Raw genomic sequence first — 22,625 nt, 5'->3', positions numbered from 1 at the left:
GCCTCTGAATATAATTTGAACTTAAATTTGAGAAACTATTACTTTAGGTTCTAATTCACTGATGATCTTTCTAGATATGGCTGTTGTGTTAAGGTTTTAGAAACCTTACTAGTGGTCCCAAAATGTCCAGAGCTTCAAAGTAGTTTTTTTTAAATTATAGAAAACATTTTAGCATTAATTTTAAGACACAAATTTTGAAGGTTGCTCTATGTCAACACCTCATTATTTGCTTATGTGGTACTATATTAATTTATGTGGCAGTGTCTAAAGGTTGATAAGGTGAAAATGTGGTTTCATTTCCATATTAAAATAGCATGCTATGGGGAAAGCCATGGCAAAGAGCAGCAGTTCTTGTCTCTAAAGTCAAACTTTGGCACACTTTTTTTTGTTTTGCCACTGCTTAGGAAAAAAGTGAAGCCTTTTGGTTCCTTAATTTAATTTAAAGGAAAATGGAAAAAGCCCTCTATCAAGTTTGTTTACTTGTTTTCATTGAAGTTGCATTAGTGTTCAAAATACTCAAGAGTACCTGATAGCTTGGTGTGGTAGGAAATGACACAGAGAAATCATCGTTTTAGATACAGACAAATCCGAACTCTACCATTTGTTTATTCTTTAATAACTCCTTAACTCCTCTGTCTTCCAATAAGAAATTGAGTTTTTATTAATCTAATAAGATTGTGAGAAGTTAATTCTGTGTGGATATAACTGTGGCTTAATAGAATTTAAAAATAATTTTGATATAATTTTATACTTACAGAAACATGGCAAAAATAGTACAAGAATATCCTTCACTAAGGTTTCCTAAATGTTAACATTTTAAAACCACATTTGTGTTACCATTCTGTCTTTCCTTTCTTTATACTTATAGTAAGGTTTTTTTCTGACCCACTTATGAGTAAGTTGCAGGCATGATGTCCCTTTCTTTACTTGTAATTATTCTAGAATGAATTTCCGACATCCAAGACCATTTTCTTATATAACACAGTAAAACTGTCAAAGTCAGCAAATTAATGCTGATACAATATTATCTAATCTACAGACCTTATTTAGATGTTCGTAGTTGTTCCACCAGTGCTGTTAGAGAAATTTTTTTCTGGTCTAATCTTTGTATTAGATCTTTCATTGTATTTAGTTAACAAGTTTCTTTAGTCTCTTTTAATGTGGACATTTCCTCAGTCTTTGTTTTTCATAACTCTGACATTTTTAAAAAGTACAGGTCATTTATTTTTTAGAATGTCCCTTAGGTTGTATTTGTCTGTCATGAATAGATTTGAGTTGTGAATTTTTAGCAGAAACACCCTAGAAGTGGTGTTTTGTCCTTTGCAGTACATATCAGAAAACACATGGTGTCAAACCAACCCATTACTGGTGATATAAAATTTGATTTGGTTATGGTGTTATCTTTCAGATTTCTTTACAGTTGTCATTTATCCTTTTATACAGCTGACCCTTGAACAACACAGGGGTTAGGGGTGCTGATCCCTAGAAAATCCAAGCATAACTTTTGACTCTTCAGAAGGTTAACTACTGATAGCCCACTGTTGACCAGAAGCCTTATAATAAAATAAACAGTTGATTGCCACATATTTTATATGTGATATGTATTATATACTGTATTCTTACAATAAAGCAAGCTAGAGAAAAGAAAATGTTAAGAAAATCATAAAGAGAGAAAATATATTTATTCTTCATTAAGTGGAAGTAGATCATCATAAAGGTCTTCATCCTTGGTGTCTTCATGTTGAGTAGTAAACTGAGGAGGAAGAGGAGGGATTGGTCTTGCTATCTCAGAGGTGGCAGAGGTGGAAAAAAAACTGAGTTTAAGGGTACCCACCTACCCAGCTCAAGCCCCTGTTCAACGGTCAACTATAGTCAGTAGGCTTCTAGCGTGAAGATACTTTGAGACTGTAAATAACTTGTTTCTTCTTAAACTATCAAACTTTCATCCACTAGTTTTAGCACCTATTAGTGGTTCTTGTCTGAAACAATTTTTTGTTTTTTGTTTTATATTTTTTTTGAGACAAGGTCTCATTCTGTTGCCTCAGCTGGAATGCAGTGGCGCAAACTTGACTCACTGCAGCCTCTGCTTCCCAGGCTCAAGTCATTCTCCAGCCTCAGCCTCCCAAGTAGCTGGGACTACAGGCATGAGCTACCAATGCCTGGCTAATATTTGTATTTTTTGTAGATATGGGCTTTCGCTGTGTTGCCCAGGCTGGTCTTGAACTCCTGAGCTCAAAGTGATCCACCCACCTCGGCCTCCCAAAGTGCTGGGATTTGCTGAGACCAGCTTGGTTGGGGAGACCCTAACCCAGTGGTGCTAGAGCAATTAAAGACACACACACAGAAATATAGAGGTGTGAAGTGGGATATCAGGGGTCTCACAGCCTTCAGAGCTGAGAGCCCCAAACAGAGATTTACCCACGTATTTATTAACAGCAAGCCAGTCATTAGCATTGTTTCTATAGATAACAGATTAACTAAAAGTATCCTTTATGGGAAACGAAGGGATGCGCAGAAATAAAGGGATGGGTTGGGCTAGTTATCTGCAGCAGAAGCATGTCCTTAAGGCACGTGCTATTATTGTTTGTGGTTTAAGAATGCCTTTAAGCGGTTCTCCTCTGTGGGCGGGCCAGGTGTTCCTTGCCCTCATTCCGGTAAACGTAAAACCCACAACCTTCTAGCATGGGCGTTATGGCCATCATGGCCATCATGAACATGTCACAGTGCTGCAGAGATTTTGTTTATGGCCAGTTTTGGGGCCAGTTTATGGCCAGATTTTGGGGGGGCCTGTTCCTAACAGGGATTACAGCCACCACACCTGGCCTGAAACAGTTATTACCATGGTGACTGCCAAGTACATGATCTTAGAATTTTTAACTGATTATTTGTAGTGGCCAAATTACAACTGGATATTATGCTTTGAGTGTCTACATTTGCTTAGCCTGGAGAAGAAAAGAATCATGGGGAGATAGTTGTCTTCAATCGTTTGAAGAGTTTTTTTGCAGAGAAGGAAGACACAATTTATGTTGTTTCAGCAGGCAGAATTACAGCAACAGAGCAAAAGTTACAAGTAGGAATACTTCATATGTTTTAAACTTCTAGTAGTGCTCTCCCGCACTGGTACATACCACCTTAGAAAGCAGTGTATTTTCTGCATGGAAGGAATGTTTCTTCTGTTTCTTGAATGTCTACTGTGGTGCCATCTCTGTGCCAGGCACCTTTGCACACCTACTCATTTAATTTGTTTTATAGATGAAGGAAGAGTCAGTTACAGGCTCTTTCTCTTTGTGCTACATCTTACTGCTAGATGAGGGAGTTTCAGTATTTCAAGGGTGGATGGATTCAGTAATTCTTAATATTAATTCCAAAATCTGTGATTATATGTGCATGTCTGTTGCTTTGTATCATGTGATACTTGATTTCCAGATGCTGCTAAACTATAACATACTCTTTTTAAGAACCGTTTCTGTGTCTCTTGGCAACAGATGGGTAATTTTAATTACGGCACATGGGTTGACATAAAAACTATTTTTGAGCTAGGTTGTTTGTGGATGTTTAGGACTATGATATTCAAATAGGATATGGAAGTCAACAAGTTTGTCTTTAGACAAAATAAGCTTAGTATTGGATCTCTTGGACTTAAGAGGTGGTAGGAGTACATCTACTCAAGGTGCCCCCAGACAACAGAAATGTAGGTCAAGAGCTTCAGGGGAAGTTTAAGAATTAGGTAGAGATTTAGGAATTACCTGCAGAGAGGATAATTGAAGAAAATGGGCTTGAATATATTAATAATTTCCAAGGGAGCAAGATTAGAGAGAAGAGGACCAAGGACATACTTACAGTTTTCAAATTTTGAAATACTTAGTATTTCCAAGACTAGAGGAAAAGGAGGAATCTCGATATGTTCAGGGGTGGAGGAAGGAGAGCAGGACCAAAATGAGACATGTTTTTCTTCTAGGAGCTTAATGGTTTTTTAGAGAAAATTATAATTAAAAATGAGCAGTTAGGAGCTAGATATTTTTCAAGCTGTATAATAATGGAGGTGGCCTAATCTTAGAAGAGGAGAAGATAGATTAATGAGAAAGGCTTGAAATAATAAAATATTTTAAAATCCAGAGTTATTAAGCATTACAAAATGAGAAAAGAAAAAAGAGGCCGTGAGTAATGATAGAATTAAAATAAATATAGTTATTTTCTTTATCATATTCTCACCTACATGCAGATTGGAAACTGAAAAACAGAAGGAGAAATGCGGGAAATAATCGGATGGGGAAATGTACTATATCCCTCACCTGAAATGTTTGGTACCAGAAGTGTTTGGGATTTGGGATTCTTTTCCTAGATTTTGGAATATTTACATATACTTCCAGTTGAGCATTCCAAATTTGAAAATTCAAAATCTAAAATGGCTCAAAATCTGAAACTTTTTAGTGCCAGTATGACGTACAAAGGAAATACTCATTGGCACGTTTTGGATTTCAGATTTTCAGATTTGGGATGCTCAACCTGTACCTTTAAGCAGTCTCTAGAATTAGAGCTAGAAACACAAAAGAGAATTTTTCTACAAACTGTGCATTGAGTTTGGCAGCCTGTTGAATGAGGTAGTGGTATCTTAACTACTCATCTTTAGCACCTCACTTTTCTGTTGGGTCCCTCCTGCCTCTAACCCTACAAGTTGGTATTAAAATATTTTAAGGTCTTCTGTTCACAGCATGTTTATTGGCTTGTCACTATGCTAATATAATTATGTCCTCAGCATAAGATTTCCCAAATCATAGTGGTGAGTTTTTTCTGTTTCTTATTTTTTATTTTTTTCAGCCTATTTGATGGCTTTGCAGATGGACTGGGAGTTGCTGAAGCTATTTCATATGTGGATCCTCAGTTCCTTACCTACATGGCACTAGAAGAACGCTTAGCCCAGGCTATGGAGGTATGTTCATAACTCTGATGTCCATATATAAGTTGATGGGATACAAAATGATAAAGGTTTAAAGGGATTTTTAGACTACTCTTAAGAAAAGGTGAATCTTTTTCCCATCAGTTTGGTAACAGTTATTGAATAATAATTGTCACCAGTATGTGCATACAAATTATACTTGATGTCCTGCTAGTTTGCCTTAAATTTCAGTATTTCTCAGTTTTTACTGCAGAATGGAAAATGTTTTGCCTACATTTAGAAAATATACTTTTTTCTCTATTGAATTATACAAGTATGAGAGTGAATATCTTATATACACATGCACAGGTATATTTGTGAAATGTAGTCGAAGCTAAGGATATATTACAAATCTTTCTTTTTTTCTCATGGCTTCTAAATACTATCCGGCTGCCTAATGCAGTTAGGAAATTTGCTCCTCCTTATCCCGACAAACATATACACACTTTAATAAATGGGGCATATTTACTGCCTAAGTTTCTCTTGCCTTCTTTTCATTATTTAACTAGAACAGAAAAACCTGTTCTTAAATGTATTCGCCTAAGTTCAAAGCCCAAGTATTTTCATGTTTGGAAACTACTACTGTACCAATGGATTTCATTAAAAGAAGTCTTTTTAAATCACTATTTCCAAAGTGATTTCCAAAATATAGGTACAGAAATGACTGGTGAATGAGCCACAGGTGAGAGAACGAAAAATTGGCAAGAACTTTTAGGAGCATTATAATATATTTTGTCTTTAAATTTTCTGAGATTAGAAAGTCCAGTTTATGTATTTATTTATTTTTGAGACGAGATCTCACTCTGTCGCCCAAGCTGGAGTGCAGTGGTGCAATCATAGCTTACTACAGCCCTGAACTCCTGGGCTCAAGCGATCAGCCCACCTTAGCCTGTCCCAGGTAGCGGGGACTACAGATATGGGCCATCAGACCTGGTTTGGGTTTTTTGTGGGGTTTTTTGGTAGAGATAGGGTCTCATTATGTTACCCAGGCTGGTCTCAAACTCCTGCCCTGAAGCAGTCCTCCCACTTTGGCCTCCCATGGCACTGGAATTACAGACATGAGTCACCGTGCCCAGCCAGAAAGTCTAGTTTAGATTGACAAATTAGATAGCAGGTACCTATCTAATATTGATATATTTAATAATATATTTATATATCTAATGTATTACCTCTCTCTAATGTATAATATATATTAGATATATCTATTAAATTTGTCTTTAAATTATCTCTAATATATTGTATATTATATATTAGATATATAACATATCTAATATATCTAATATCGACAGATATTAGATACAGATATCTGATATAGATATCTATAGATATTAGATATCTGTCCATCTGTGCACACACATGCATGCATATACATGTTCACGTACATTTATGCTAGCTCTGCTTTGTCATCACTTTTTGTACATATGTAACTGTCCATGGAGATTGCTTTCAATTACGCTTTATGGTGAATGTTTTTCTCAAAGTAACCATAGCAGAAATACTCTATACTACGAAAAAAGTCAGAACATCATGAGATAGGATACACTTAGGATTTTTGCCAAATTATTTAACCTGCCTTGGCAAATTCTGACACATAAGAAATAATGGTATAGCATGGTAACTTGCATCAGAAATATATAAAGATTAAGGATCACTCATTTCCTTGTACTAAATAACTCTTTGAGGGGGATCTGTTCTAGGGTCTGATTTCACAACATTTAGTCTTTCATTTTATGCTAGTGGTTTATGATTTCCTACAATATGGAGATAACTTTAAAAAGAAGTGGTGAGAATAAAATGTTTTAGTATTTATTACTAGTGGGGAATGTGACATTTGGTATCTTGAAAGAAGAGCCAGAGAGACTGGTCTTGAGAGGTCTTGCTAGGTAAAGGCACTAGCAGTGAACTAAGACAAAAGGCAAGCAAGAGCTTGCAGTCTCAAACATTGTTGGCTTCTACCAATAGTGAACTCAGTGGCATTATTCCTACCAGTCTATACTTCTGCCTCTGGTAATGGCTTTAAGCATCTCTCTCCTCTAAAGCTTATCAGCTTCTTCACATTTTAGTGCTCTGATTTAATTTATTTGAATTTGATTGAGATGTTTCACTCCTAGAAAATCAATACAGTTGTCTTCCTGTCACTCTCCAGAAATCTGTTTTTCTGTGTTCAGTATGCATTTATTTAATCATTTTTTAAAATGAAACAAAAATAATTTATGATTATTTCTTTTATATTTAACACTAACACTCTTTAAATGAAACAAAAACAAAACAAACTGCTTGTTTTTGTTTGTTTGTTTCTCAAGCAGCCCTGTAACTTTTTGGAAGTAGATGCTTTCATTTCTGTTATTTTTCCAATACTAGATTGGTCATTCTTTTCAGGTAGTGGCTTTTGGTGAAAATACTGGCAATATGTATTTGTCTTCTTCTATCTGTGTCTCTAATTTGAGTGAGGAGAGGGTAAAACCTTAAACGTCTTTAACTTTTTGAAACTTTTCTGCTTTTCAAAATGGATTTTGAAAAAATCCCCTTGCATGTTTATGTTGACATCTAAAATTTTTCAGCATAAATCTAGGTAGTATTAGTTACTTTATCATACTTCTTTGCTAGAAAAATGTTTAAAATTTTTAATATAAGAAGTGGTTAAATTGAGTTACAATTAATAGTATCCAAATAATCAAAAATATGAATTTTGATAAGTATTTTGTAGGAAGTGAATCTAATGAGATGGAGGCATTTTCCTTTCCCAGTTATGAGTGAATTTTATTTATTACCGGAATGAGACATATTTCAGCATAAATTTACTTCTGATTTTCATCTTATGAATGTAAGGTTGAAAAACGTTATTCACCTAAATAAATTAATAGGAATGGAAGGAGTTTATTATGGCATTGTCACTGAATTCTTTTTAGATATTTGCCCAGAATCACATCAACTTGTCTAGATATTCTTTAGATTCCTTCCGTTTTTTTTTTTTTTTTTAAAGCAAAGGATTGGAAGCCACCCAAAAGATTTGTTACTTAGTCATTAGAGTTCAGTTCTACCTCAGTACTTCAGATTGTCCCTCTGAATGGGTAAGAAGTATGCTTTTATTTATAAAGTGGAAGAAGGGCAAGTATAAACAGAATGTTAGAACAGAGAACCAGCATGATATACTGCAGGTGCATTCTTACGTGGATCAGTTTGAAGAAAGATTTTACCTATGAAAGCTTATCGAAACTGATTATCTTAAGACTGTCCATACCCATGGGCCTCTTGTAAAGTCTTTACATACTCACAATAGCACCTGTATACACCCAGGTGTAGGCACTAGGAAGGCTGTAATGTGGAGGTTAAGAAGGTGGGCTTTTGTGTTAAAGAGTTAGGCTGTGTGACCTTGGACAATTCACTTAACCTCTCTAAGCTTTAGCTTCCTCATATACAAAATGGGAACAATAAAATCTACCTGATGGGTTTATTGTGAGATTGTGTTAAAGCCTTTAGCAAAATACCTGGTTGTATTGGGAAGCTCTCAGTAAATGGTATATTCATATAGGTTTATTCAAATCAGTAGTCAACTAACTGGTGTAATCAGTGAACAAATTGGATTCAGTGGTGATCATTCAGAATCGGTATTACTATCTTCATTCTTTAAAAACTGAATTGTATTTTATTCTTTAGAACAAAATTTTGTGCTGATAAAGGATTATGCTACTTTAAACCTACATGTATTCTAGATTGGGTGATTTAGGCTAGTTGTCTTTCTGCCTCTTGGACTAACTATGTAAATACATTGTACTGCCTAAAGGTATAGATAGTTGTTTTTTTTTTATTTTTATAGGTTTTCATACCAGTGGGTTAAAATGCTATATTTTGCTGTGTTGCTTATAAGTGATCCTGGATCATCTTAAATATATGACAGTACCAAGGCAATAAGTTATTTTTACATATATGAAATTTCAGGTGTTATTAGCACTGCAAATGTGCAGATAATCATTAGAAAGAGATAATGAACCCATTGGGACAAACATATATCAAAGCATAATTAGCCTGGAATAACCTCCCCAAATGAAAGTTACTATAAATAACATCCTTTGTTTATGTGTAGCACAAATGAGTTCTTGCAAGCAGGTTCTACCTTGAGTAGTACATATGGGGAATTGGAGGAGATTCATCATTATAGCTATGTGAGAAGGAAAGGGACTGATAACAGGATCTTACCTTCCATTTCCTATCTTGCAATGGGAAAGTTCAATATAAAGCATTCTAAACTAGAACAAAGAAGTAGAGTAACAAGGGATTGGCTAGGAGGAAATAAAGATAATTACAAAGAATATGACAAAAGCGCATATAAGGAGCAGCCACCACCTGTCAGGCAAAGCTAGGACAACCCAAGGAAGAGTCCCTAGTCCGTCTCAGGGCTGAGGTCACCTTGATGGAAATGGCACAGCTGTGGCTTGCTATATGAGAGAGAAGTCACTTTGGTATGTGCTGGTGAAACTTGCTGGAAGTCAGCTCTCTTAGGGTGCTGAGGAAAGCTATTCATAGGAAGGTGTCTAACTGGAAGCGCTGTGCTGCAGAACTGTCCAACATGGATGCTGGGGGAGGCTGCCACCTACTAAGTGCATTACAGGAACTGACTGCTAGAGAAGCTGTGTGCACTGTAGGAGTCTAGTGCTAGAGAAAGCCACGAGCATCACTCTAGTCCCAGTGTGCTCTGTCAAACAAGCACACTGGGACAGAAGGAAGGCCCTTTCCTCCAGCAATGTTCTTCAACATCCTCTGTGAACAAAGCTTAGCATCATGCCAGCTGTTAGGAGAGAAAGTATTTAAATGGCCCAGATTTTCACAGAGCTGACACAATAGTGAATTTGGATTTGTGGAGCAATAATTCCACAAATGGAACATTCCAGCACTTTGATAACTTGGCTTCCATATATACCTTTCAATGCACATTTAAATTTCCATCCATCAATAGAATTGTATTTCCACCCAACAAAATACAGCTATTACTACAAATGAAGTTTCACCCATTCCCCAGAATGAGCAGATGGCTAGTTCCAAGAGTCATTGTATCTATCACTAGTTATGCATTACTCCACACATTCATAGTAACACTGAATATTCTCTTATATAAAGACTAAATTGCAAATTTAACTTCCAACAACTGGCATATTGAAATAGAAATGGGAAAGAGGAAAAGTAAACTGTTAACATATACAAATAAGCACATACATAAAACAAGCACATAAAATATGCAAAATTACTGATCCTTGTTCTGTATTTGCTCATGAGACTGTGAATGATAGCTATAACTTCCTTCTTCCATGATCCAGTCATATTTTCTCTGCCCTCAGCCAGAAGCTCACTCAGCTGGTTAGGATTCTTTACTTGGTAGAGTAACCCAGACCTACATTGTTTATATCTTCAGTTGTTCTTTCTTTTTTTGTCTGCTGTAGTTTTCTGGTAACTTTACTGTTGGGCATGAAAGCAGTAAGAGATTCACACTCCAGGTGAGATTATCACAGGGTTTTCAGGCAGAGGAAGCCTAGTCTGTGGAGGGCACACTATTTCCACTGGTAACAGGAGGCTCAGAGTGACTTGGGGATTCAAAATTATCAGTTTCCTCAGAGTTCAATCAGATGTCATTCCAGGTTTCAGAATCTTATTCCTTAACCAATCAATGGTAAAACTTTTGAGAAATTTGATGAGACTAAGAAGTCAACTCTAATTTTCATTTAGCAATCCACACAATTACCTTTTGTGTTTGATTTTTAGGAGCAAGAGCATCTTTTAGGGCTGTCGTGGATGCTTTCTGGCTCTCATACCCTATTGTGAGGTTTAAGAGACCTGAGTTTGTAATTTTTTTCTGTAAGTGCACAAGGGCACTCTTAATAATCCATCTCACATCACGATTTTTACTGTTAGATCATTGTTGCCGTAAGGTCAAGTATAGCAGCTATCTGGGCTGTCAAGACACATGCTTCAGTTGGACCTTCGTCACTCAACCACAGTGATACCTTGATTAATTGTGATGCCACTACAGACTATGGATTAATAGCATCCCATTCTCATTGGCAAGGAGCTCAGCACTGAGCTCAAGCTCAACAGGTGTAACCAAACCAACGCCCAAATCCTTTTCTTGCAGTTATGTGTCCTGGGACCACTCTTAATATGAATTCTATACCAGTCTGAGTTCAGTTCCAAGAGTGAGAAATACAGTAATTTGAACAGGGAAAATTTACTGTAAATATTAACTACAACAGAAGTTTAGAATACCAAGGGATTGGCTAGTAGGAAGTAAAGCAAACTCTAAAGAATATAGGATTAGCAGATTTAAGGAACAGCTTTAGGGCTGAGATAGAGCACTCTACTTCCCTTCCCTCTAAGCTGAGAGCCAGACCTTATTGGGAAGGACACAGCCATGGCTTATGGAGGAGTATTTATGGTACTGTGCTGGCAGAACTTGCTGGAAATTTGCCTTCTGGAACTTGGCAAAAATCTGCCCTCTGGGGCAAGAGAAACTTCACAGTGATGTGACCAAGCCCCTAGGTACTCTGCTGCAAGGACCACCTAAGATGAGTACAAGGAGAAGCTGCTGGCAACCTTGTCCTGCAATTACCAGTTACTGGATAAGCAGCATGTGCTTCAAGAGCCAGGCACTGGAGAAGCCGCCCACACTGGAGGAGCCTGATGGTGGAGAAGCCATCTGTGCACAGGGAAGCCTGGCACACTGCAGGGGCAAGCCCAAGGGAACCATGAAGCAAAGTCCTTTCCTTGTGTCTCTCCAGCGCCTTCTACTGACAAAACTTAAAATCATGTCAGCTAACAAAAGGAAAAAATATTTAAAAGGCCCAAATCTGTTTTCAAAGGGCAGAAATGAAAGGTGTATTTGGAGCTGAGAAGCAATAATTCAACTACTGGAACAATGTTTCTTTCTTTTTGCAGTGTTTCTCTGCATATCCAGAGTCAAATTTGGTGTTCAATAATATTAACTGTGTTTATTAACTCTTGGTGAACCCTTTTGCTTTTTCCTTTTTTAGTCCTGATTTTGCTTTGGGCTTGGCCCAAGGCAAGTTGTAATCCCTATTATAAGTCATCTCAAATTCTTTTTGGGAATATCTATGGTAGGGACCTTAGGCATGTATAAATATTATGTTTGCCATCCAAAAGAATAGAGTGTTAGCTAAGCTATCAGGCAGAATTCTTCTTCTATATGGGAAACCCGGCTTGTTCATTTTTTTTATTATGGTAAAATAAACATAACATAAAATTTATTATTGCTACAGTTTTTTAAAGTGTACAGTTCAGTGTAATTAAGTGTATTCACATTGCTGTAAACAGTAACTCCCCATTTTCCCGTCTCTCCAGCCCCTGGCAACCACCATTCTGTTTTCTGTCTCAATGAATTTGACTACTTTAGGTATCTCATATAAGAATCATACAGTACTTATCCTTCTGTGACTGGCTTATTTCATTTAGCATAATGTCTTCAAGGTTCATCCATGTTGTGGCGTGTGTTAGAATTTCCTTCCTTTTCAAGGTGGAGTAATATTTCACTGTATGTGTACATCACATTTTGCATATTCATCCATCCATCAATGAACAGTTGATTTGCTTCCACCTTTTGGCTCTTGTGAATAATGCTGCAGTGAACATGGGTGTATAGATACTTGGTTTAGTCCCTGCTTTCAGTTCTTTTTGGGTATATACCCAGAACTAGAATTGCTGGATTATGTGATAATTCTGTTTTTAATTTTGAGGAATTGCTGGGCTGTTTTCTGTAGCAGCTGCAATATTCTGCACTCCAACCAGGAGGGGAGGCCCAATTTTGATAGTTGTCAAATTTCCTTCAAGTTTTTCATCCCTAAAAAGAAGCCAAGGTCTTTCATAGCTCCATGATCTTATGATGCTGTAATTAGGATATAATACTAACAAGTAATAATTAAACTATGTAATACCAATTCTTTGAATACAGTAGCAGTTCAGAAGGATACTAGTGCAGTCTAGGACCACTGACGTAGGCTTCATGGAAGAGACAGGACTTATGCAGTCCCTGAGGGAGTGATAGGACTTAAAGGATGGACAGAAAGCACCAGGCAGGGGAAGCAGCATGTGCACCAAGAGCAAATAATTGTACAGGTTGCAGACAAAAAGACAAAGTCTCAACTGCCATTCTAGTCTAATTAGAGCCAGAAAGGATGAGGATGACGCATCCCAGATGATCACATGATCTGATGTTCTTTCCATCCTTCTTAGAATGGTAATTTGACACAGATATTTGAACCTGTAAGTGAAATTCACAACCCAGATAACCTAGTAATACTTGTGAGCTGGTAATGTGGGTGTGCCAAATCCATGCCAGTAGTAGATGTAGCCATTCAGGAGTGCATTATTTGCTTCCATACTTGGAGCTTCTAGTAGCCTCAGCCACATTTTATCTTTCATGAAGTGAACCTTTCCAGAATGTTTATTACTTTCTTTCATGTTATTGATCTCACATAGGAACCGGTAGTTGGAAAAAGTAACCAGTCCTTCAAATACAGAAAAGTAGATGATTATTGAGACAAGGTAGTTTTTTTTTTTTTTTTTTTTTTTTTGGAGACAGAGTCTCGCTCTGTCACCCAGTCTGGAGTACATGGTGATCTCAGCTCACTGCAACCTCTGCCTCCCAGGATCAAGCGATTCTCCTGCCTCAGTCTCCCCAGTAGCTGGGATTATAGGCACACACTACCACAACCTGCTTTTTTTTTTTTTTTTTTTGAGATGGAGTTTCGTTCTTGTTGCTCAGGCTGGAGTGCAATGGCATGATCTTGGCTCATTACAACCTCTACCTCCTGGGTTCAAGCAATTCTCTTGCTTCAACCTCCCAAGTAGCTGGGATTACAGGCATGTGCCACCACATCCTGCTAATTTTGTTTTTTTTTTTTTTTTTTTTTTTTTTTTTTACTAGAGACGGGATTTCACCATGTTGGTCAGGCTGGTCTTGAACTCCTGACCTCAAGTGACCCACCCCGCCTCGGCCTCCCAAAGTGCTGGGATTACAGGCATGAGCCATCGCGCCCGGCCGAGACAAGGTATATTTTTATTTCATATGTAGAAAGTTGGGCTCTGCGTGTATATTTAATGTTTTGGTTTGTTGGTGATGGTGGTAGTTCCTTCTGAAGAGGCAAAAGGAGCAAAGCACTAAAGCAAAAGAAACTAACAAAAAGAGAATAATGGTGATATAATTTTGGAGATACGCTAAAAAATAGTTTTCTGTTACTGTTTTAAAGTATTTCTAACAAAGAACCGTACCTTTTGTTTTTCAGACTGCTCTGGCACATTTAGAGTCTCTTGCAGTGGATGTTGAGGTGGCCAATCCACCAGCCAGTAAGGAAAGCATTGATGGTCTTCCAGAGACCCTTGTTCTTGAAGATCACACTGGTAAGGGCAAAGTTGATCTCAAATGTTGAAGAACACGTTGTACATTTAAGTAAATTATCAATATACCTAGATAATTAAATATTTGATTATTAGAAACTTTCACTAGATTTTTTTTATAGAAACTAGATGCTTACAAACTTTCCCCTAGTACAAGAATGTTTTTAATTTTCAAGTGATAGGCTGAGACAAATGTTCCTCTGTCAGCTTTTTTACAAAGCGGTATTTATTAGATTCCAAATTGCCAAGTATTAGACAGAAATGCCTGCCAATTAACTGGTCAAAGACTGGCTCTTTCGTCTTTCAGAGGTATCTTCTATGAGTATAATATGTTGCTTTTCAGTTTTATTGAAATTGAACTACATGTGATTGATCTAAATTATTTGTTGTTTTCAGCTATTGGTCAGGAACAATGCTGTCCAATCTGTTGCAGTGAGTATATTAAGGATGATATAGCAACAGAGTTGCCCTGTCACCATTTCTTTCACAAACCTTGTGTCTCAATTTGGCTACAAAAGGTGAGTGATAGAATAATTAATTTAAACATTTAAAAATTAATACCTTAATAGTGTCTTCTGCAACTGAATAATAATAGTGTCTTTTTGTTTTTTGTTTTCGTGGTTTTTTTTTGTTGTTTTTTTTTTGTGAGACAGAGTTTCGCTCTTGTCACCTAGGCTGGAGTGCAGTGGCTCGATCTTGGCTCACGGCAACCTCTGCCTCCAGGGTTCAAGCGATTCTCCTGCCTCAGCCTCCCAAGTAGCTGGGATTACAGGCACCCACCACCAAGCCCAGCTAATTTTTTGTATTTTTAGTAGAGACAGAGTTTCGCCATGTTGGTCAGGCTGGTCTCGAACTCCTGACCTCAGGTGATCCGCCTGCCTCAGCCTCCCAAAGTGCTGGGATTTCAGGCATGAGCCACCACACCCAGCCAATAATAGTATCTTTTAAACCTGTTTTATTTAGCCACAAATTTGTAGTACTTTTTAATTCATTGTTAAAAACTGGTTGCATTTAATGATTACAGATCAGGGATAATATGGAAATATTTTATTTTACTAACATTGTCTAAAAACAATATAGACAATAATAACATGTTTTTAATCATTTTAGGAAGTGATTAAATATCTGAAAAATCATTTTAGAATAAAGCTGATTAGAATTTTAATCATAACCCTGAAATTTGGTGTTTTCAAAAGTATCTAAAGCAGAGAAGCCTTTGGCACTACTCAAAGTACTATAACAATATACAGCTATTCTGCTAATACAGGTTGGTGTTTCTGACATGTATATGAGAGATATTTAATAACCTACCAGGTAGCTCCTATTCCAGTTTTTGTATATTGTCTTCAAATATTTACCCAATAAGTCTTAAGCATATTTGAATTATTTAAATAAAGGAAGTGTTTTATTTCAGTCTTCTCTGTGAACTCTATTTTTGCATAAAGGATATTTACCATCCAGCTCACTAGGAATTCCCAAGTCACTTTCCCAAATTATCTACTTAGGAATAGAACTCCCTTTCTTCCCTATAACCAGTGCTTTTTTCCTCCTTCTCTTTTCCCATTCCTTTCTTTCCTTCCCTCTCTTTCCTTTTCCTTTCTTTGCTGTTCCTCTGTTTCTATTTGCCACTTCGTTCTTCTCAAAACTCCACTTAAAATCTCTGAAATCCAGTTTAGAAATGTTCACTGTTCTTTTATAAAATATCTCTGTATGAGATAACCCATAGTGCCTGTCAGGTAGTAAGTGCCCAGTAAATATTTTACAAATCATATCAGATGAAAGCTATTATTAGAAATTAGAGATGTTTTTATTTTATTAACAACAAAATCACAAATACAAACTTACGTTGCAAGTTACAAAGACCAGCTAGCAGTCTTTAGTAAACAGCACGTGCTAATGTGTACTATTTGAGGAGTATTGCCTGCATAGAGATCATGTGTGTCTCAGGTCTCATGAGACTTCCTGGTATTCTGGATTGAGGTATAATGCTGGATTCTGAATTAGTTTTAAAATACTGCTTTCCTTGCTCTCTCCCTTCTCCCAGAACGTAATTTGGAAAATAATATTTTAGGTGATTTTTCTTAACCTGTTTATCTGGCATTTTGTTAATACAGCCTAGATGGCTGTGCTGTACAATATACCAACCTCTAGTGTTTTTATAAGAGTTAAAGTAGGTAATCCGTGATGAATTTAATACAGTGTTTAGCACATAGTAAACATATAGTATAGGAAAAGTAATGGTAAACTTATTACTAATGAAAGTTAGAATTCAGTAGAAAATGACTTTTTCACTGTCTGTACATGATGGTGGTAGTAGTGGAAGTAGGTGTTATTAAAATTATTGGGGAACCAGAAAATGCAGAGCCACCAACTCTTAAGATTTTTGAGCATGGCTGAGTCTGTGAGGTCCATTCCCTCATTTCATTTCTACTCCTATACATTAGACCTTCAACCCTTGTTGTCTTAACTACTATTGTAGTGACCTACTTTATTTCCTTACTTCCTTTAGAGGTACTTTCTTTTCATTTCTTTTTTATTTGCATAAATCTGTGGGGTACACATGCAACTTTGTTACATGCATAGGTTATGTAGTGGTCAAGTCAGGGCTTTTAGGATATCCCATCACCTGGATAACATACATTATACCCATTAACTAATTTCTCATCATCTTCCCCCCTTCCTATCCCCTCACTCTTCCAAATCTTCATTATCTATCATGCCATCATTAAAGGCATTTTCTGAAATGTAGTTCTGATAATGTACTTCCCTTCTCATAAAAGAAAGAGAGGGACCTCCAGTCCCCTGTGGAATAATCTGAAGTTTTAATCTTGACATTCAAGGCCTTCTGTGATTTAGACCCCAACCTGTTTCTTCAGATTTACTTTTCTGTACACTTGCTCATGTTTCTATGCATTTGCTCCTGAAGTCTGGCATAATTTTTCCCTATACCATCTGTAAGATTAGATGATATAGGTAGGTGCAGTTTAAATTCCACCTTTTCTGTCCTTAATAGATGCTGTTTTTAAACTCCCACGATAGCTTCAGAGACTTAAGAAGCAGTGTTTTGTGTGCCTCCTGTATGTCAGTCACTGTTAGATGATTCCTCTTTAATGATTCATGATGTCTCCTTTAATCCTCACAGTACTTTAGGACTTATTGGTATCTTTATTCCTGTTTTCTAATGATTGTTACTTGTCTAAGTTTAAATAGCTAGTATGTAGTTCACCAAGACCACACTCACCTATTTGACTCTAAAATATTACTGTTGGGGCCCAATCTGTATGGCAAGTACACAATAAATGTTTGCTGAAATGAATTTTTTTTTTTTTTTTTTTTTTTTTTTTTTTGAGACGGAGTCTCACTCTGTCGCCCAGGCTGGAGTACAATGGCGCTGTCTCGGCTCACTACAACCTCTGCCTCCCGGGTTCAAGCAATTCTCCTGCCTCAGCCTCCCGAGTAGCTGGGACTACAGGCGCACGCTGGCACGCTCAGCTAATTTTTTGTATTTTAGTAGAGACGGGGTTTCACCATGTTGCCCAGGCTGGTTGCGAACTCCTGAGCTCAGGCAGTCCGCCCACCTTGGCCTCCCAAAGTGCTGGGATTACAGGCATGAGCCACCGCGCCTGGCCTGAAATGGATTCTTAAACGGTAAACGTAATATATGTTGTACAGCCTTGAATTATACTTGAGACTTTGCTATAACACAAGGTAACAGTCTCTTCAGTCTTTCTCCTGTCAGGAAATACCTTAGTGTGAAGCCTTTCCTGCTTTTTTTCTGGGGAGAATGTTCCCAAGATACAGTTCTTTGTTGCCTTCAACAGCATGATCTCTTCAGCCTCCCTTCCAGCAGGGAGTTCTCTTTGGGAAAAAGACCAGATTTGCAAGGGGATAATCTGTTATCAGATAATGTAGCTCTATAATCGTCCATTGGTCCTAGAATGTTGTGCTCCTAGTATAACTGCTTTCCTCTTCCACCTTCTCTCCAAGGTCTGTGGTTGATTGTTTTGTCATTTAGAAGGCACCTAACACTCATCTCTTTTTGGAAAGAAATGTCATGGCTTAGAAAGAAAGTCTGAAGTCCATCTGCTTTGACATATCTGTGCTACCCTAAAATGAGGCTTTAATTTGCCATAGACCTATGTTAATTCATCGTAGACCTTCTTTAATTCACACCAAATCATAAATGATAAATCATAAATGATTTGGTGTGAATTAAAGTAGGTCTGTGGTTTCTCTAATAAATGCATAATAGACTAAATAATGATAATTCAGATTATTGTTGAGCTAAACTCTGACCTCCGTGTGGACATGTGCCGTGATTCTTTGCTCACCCTCTGCCATTGCATCACTGCTGAGTTTAGCAGCTCTTAATTCAAACTCACTAAATGAAGGAGGATGAATGACCTTAAAGATATGAACCTGAATAAGAGGCATCGTTTACTCTCAAAGAAACTAGAGTCTGATTGGCCACAGAGGAAAAGGTATTAAAATTATGTCTTTCTGCATTGTGTGGATTTGACGTTTGTTTTTTGTTGTTAAGATTCTTATTATGATACTGTTTTTTCTTTATTAAGTTACTTGTGTGGCAGTTAAGATGATTCTGGTGGCTCTTAACATTTTTTTTTTCTCCAGTCGGGAACATGCCCTGTGTGCCGCCGTCATTTCCCACCTGCGGTTATTGAAGCATCTGCAGCTCCTTCCTCTGAGCCTGATCCTGATGCCCCACCTTCAAATGACAGTATTGCAGAAGCGCCCTAAACCTTGACAGTTGAAATGAGATCAGTGTATTGAAGTAAATCTGCAAATTCCTTCTAAATCTCATGTGCAAATAATTATATATAAATATATTTAAAAATGCTATATATAGTATATGCCATAGTTTAGAAAGAATATTAACCTTTCTAAACTAAATTTAGGTTTGCAGAAAGTATTAAGCATTTTCAAGCTGAATGTTGAGACAGTGCATCCATTTTCTTTAGTTGAATATGTTTGTATTAATTGTAAAGCCAAGCTTATCAGTTGACTCTCTCCAAAATAAATAATCATCTGTGTGGCATATGTTATTGGCTTTGTCTGTAATACTGCCACTAAGTGATTATAATTAAGCTGTCCTGTTTGCATCAGATGTAAAGACTGTGTTCACAACAGTAGTAAAATTTGGTTTCATTGGAAATGAAACAAATTCTAAAGTATGCTTTTTCACTAGTCCCTTTGGTTTTGCTATATCATAACCTCTTGGTTCATATGCTGAGAAATTTTTCAGAAAGTCCATTTTTGTTTAAAATTAGGACTTTTCAGAATGCCAAATGAAGGCTAAAATTTTGGCCAGAACATCACAGAAGTTTTAAATCGTAGACATAACTCCCCCTGAAATAAAGTTATGTAGTAAAATCCTTAAGGAAACCAGTGGATGTGCTTAACGTAAGGTTAGTAAAGCATACAAAGAATCTAGTATGCTCAGGGCTTGGTACAATGAGCTGAATTAGATGGCCTTATGAAACTCTTTCTAACCTCTTACCCAACCTGTTTCTCCTTGGTTAAAATTATACTTGAAGGCCCAGAACACTCATGGCGCAGTTGTTTAATATTGGATATAGTTAGTTTAAGGTAATTTTGCTTCTACAGTATTTTGGAAGGTCTGAAAACTTGCACAGGGTCATCTTTCTAATTATATAACCCCAAACTAAGATGCACAGTGTCTCCAGGTGATCACACACAGTAGACGAGTATGTGCAAACATGGACATAATAGTTCACTTACAAATGTAATTTGATGTTAACACTAGAGAATGATGACTGTTAGAACATTTGAGCAAGTAAAATAGTAAAGCACATAGTGAGTGTACGTCCATCTAATTGGTACATTGATAATTTAGTTTGGGCACATAAAAGGAATATTTATATGGCTTCCCAAATGCAGAGTTACATCTTATTTGTGTAATTTCTCTGAGTATTTATATCCCGTCTCCTTTTTTCATTCTTAAAAATAAATGACTTTTCACTGTTGGCACATATGAGGCTTAAATATAAGAAACATAACACTTGCATTCTAATTTTTGCATATATTGTAAATGTGTCTGGTATTTACAGCAAAATACTGTGTATCCTTTTATGGGTAAAACAAAAGTGAACATTGCATGCATGTAATGTGATGAATTTGTAATTTAGGAGTTCTTTGGGGCTTCTGTGACTTTGGAAATGCTTACATTCAGGCCTTAATGTTGCATTAGCTAGCATGTTTTCCCTCTGATGTATATAGTCACTGTTGTATAAACTAATCTTTGCTTGTTTTCTACTCTGTGATCTTTCCATATCATATTTCATTAATGATCAGTTAGTGTCAAGGAGTCAAAACAGATTAAAATTAATTTCATGTGTATATGGTGGAAATTTGTGGCTAGTGTGATTTTTGTTTGTTTCCTTTTAAGTACTGTTGATCAGTTGTGACACTTACTGGTTAAACTTACGTTGCTAAAGATTTCTCTATAATAAGCCACACATTATATTTAGACTATATTAAGGGACCTTGGTTTTCTTCTAGATAGCAGCTGTCCCAAAGAAAATATTTCTTCTTTGTCTGTTAAGATTTAGCTATTATCTGCCAGTTGTTAAGAGGTTTTGGTTCCAAACTCAACCAGCAATATTGAGAGCTGAACTTAAGATAGCTGTTGTACTTTTTGCTTTCCATCTGTTACTGTCCTTCATTCTTGGCTCCCTACTATCTATAAACAGCTGCTGTGAAGGAGAAAAGTTGAATAAGAGTTGGCTTAAAATTTTAAAAAGGAAAAAGAAAATTGAGGTTTTAGGATTTTCATGGTAACAAGCTCTGGTATAAGCTAATGCTGGCAAGTTCAGATACTAAAATATTATTTGGTCATATCTTGGATCCTTTTGAAAAAGCTAAGACTATATGAAGGTAAATTAGAAATAAGTATGAATATTAATAAAATAGCATTTATCTTATTTCTCTATTTTATGTTGTGATTTAACCTAATTTTATTTTTTTAACATTTTCTTATTTCTTATAGTATGAATGCTGATATTTAAAGGTAGATCTATGTGGTATTCTTTTGTGTTTCTTAATTGTTTATCTCTAACTCTTAAGATTATTTGTGATCTGGATTTATGTATTTGTTAGATACATACGAATTGTTAAAATGGAATGCAAGTTTTTCAAAAGCCCAGGTCTAAATGTAATGGTTGGTTTATTGTTCTATAACCCCAGCCCATCATTTTCTGTGTAAATCATAAACAATAAACAGGATATACTCAGTGGTCATTTCTAATATTTCATTGTGTAATTGTATCACTTCTATAATGTAATCCCTGAAGGATTTAGAGTTAATGACAGATAACACTACTGAGCATGTGATGTTAAAAGTCCTTGAACTATAATCTAAGAAAGCGCCAGACAGAAGTATTTGATGGACTTCCTACTGCTGGAGGGTCTCTGAGTCCTTGCCCTCTCCTCCCTGACATCCTTAGCTATCCCGTTTCAGCAGAACCAGATTTCCACACTGACTCCGGACTGCAGAAACCCTTAATAAGGAAGGGAGCATACCTCACGTCAGTGGTTTTCTCCAAATCAGGCATGGAAATATTATTAAATCTAACTGTTTAGCAAGATTCCTCGTGGTTCCCAAACAGTTCAGAGAACTCAGTCATTTCAGAAGGGTCAATTGGGTGCTGATAAATTATGCCATTCAATTAGACAAAGACTAGCCAGGCATGGTGGTGTACACCTATAATCCCAGCTATTCGGGAGGCTTGAGGCAGGAGGATTGGTTGAGCCCAGGAGTTTAAGAGCAGCCTGGGCAACATAGTGAGACCCTGTCTCAAAAAAATTTACAAAGTTAGATAAAAACTAATCATTTTGTTTAGATGCTTAGAAAGTTTAGAATTCTGATTCTCCTCTAATAGATTAAATATGTACTAGAAAAATAGTCTCAGAGCTGGAAACATCAGTGGTATACCTCTGCTGTTGATGTTTTTATAATTTCATCATTTTCATTCAGCCACTGCCGGATGGAGCCATTCAGCACCCCAGCAAGGGATGAATTTCATTGTTGGAAGATTGTCACCAAATTTCTCTATAAACAGCACACGTGAAATTAGATACAAAGTCCTATTTCTCCTGTGTGGTCACCTCTTCATATCATTCTTCAGGCTTCACACTTTCTGAAATCTTACATGGTATCTATTCCAGACCAGCCTAGAGTTGGCTCTTTCACTCCTTCTCTTAAAGTATGTTGCTCAGAATTAAACACAGTTCTGTGGTCGAACTAGGGTAG

The 22,625-nt window shown here is 36.7% G+C and overlaps 1 protein-coding gene across 5 annotated transcripts in view; it reads left to right on the top strand.

Moving 5' to 3' along the window:
• Positions 1-21,620, top strand: part of PJA2 (praja ring finger ubiquitin ligase 2) — a 71,072-nt gene extending 49,452 nt beyond the window's left edge. For all 5 annotated transcript variants that reach the window (XM_063665122.1, XM_054489934.2, XM_054489932.2 and 2 more), the window contains 4 exons: positions 4,819-4,930; positions 14,224-14,338; positions 14,732-14,853; positions 18,968-21,620. In XM_063665122.1, the coding sequence (XP_063521192.1) occupies positions 4,819-4,930; positions 14,224-14,338; positions 14,732-14,853; positions 18,968-19,093 (475 nt within the window). In that variant the 3' untranslated portion in view covers positions 19,094-21,620. The remainder of the gene's footprint in view (positions 1-4,818; positions 4,931-14,223; positions 14,339-14,731; positions 14,854-18,967) is intronic.
• The last annotated feature ends 1,005 nt before the right edge of the window (positions 21,621-22,625 follow it).

The sequence above is a fragment of the Pongo pygmaeus genome, chromosome 4 (assembly GCF_028885625.2).
Source record: "Pongo pygmaeus isolate AG05252 chromosome 4, NHGRI_mPonPyg2-v2.0_pri, whole genome shotgun sequence".
In the NCBI taxonomy this organism is placed as follows: Eukaryota; Metazoa; Chordata; class Mammalia; order Primates; family Hominidae; genus Pongo; species Pongo pygmaeus.
Note: the sequence above shows the minus strand (reverse complement) of the source record. Positions and strands in the feature narration are given on the sequence as shown.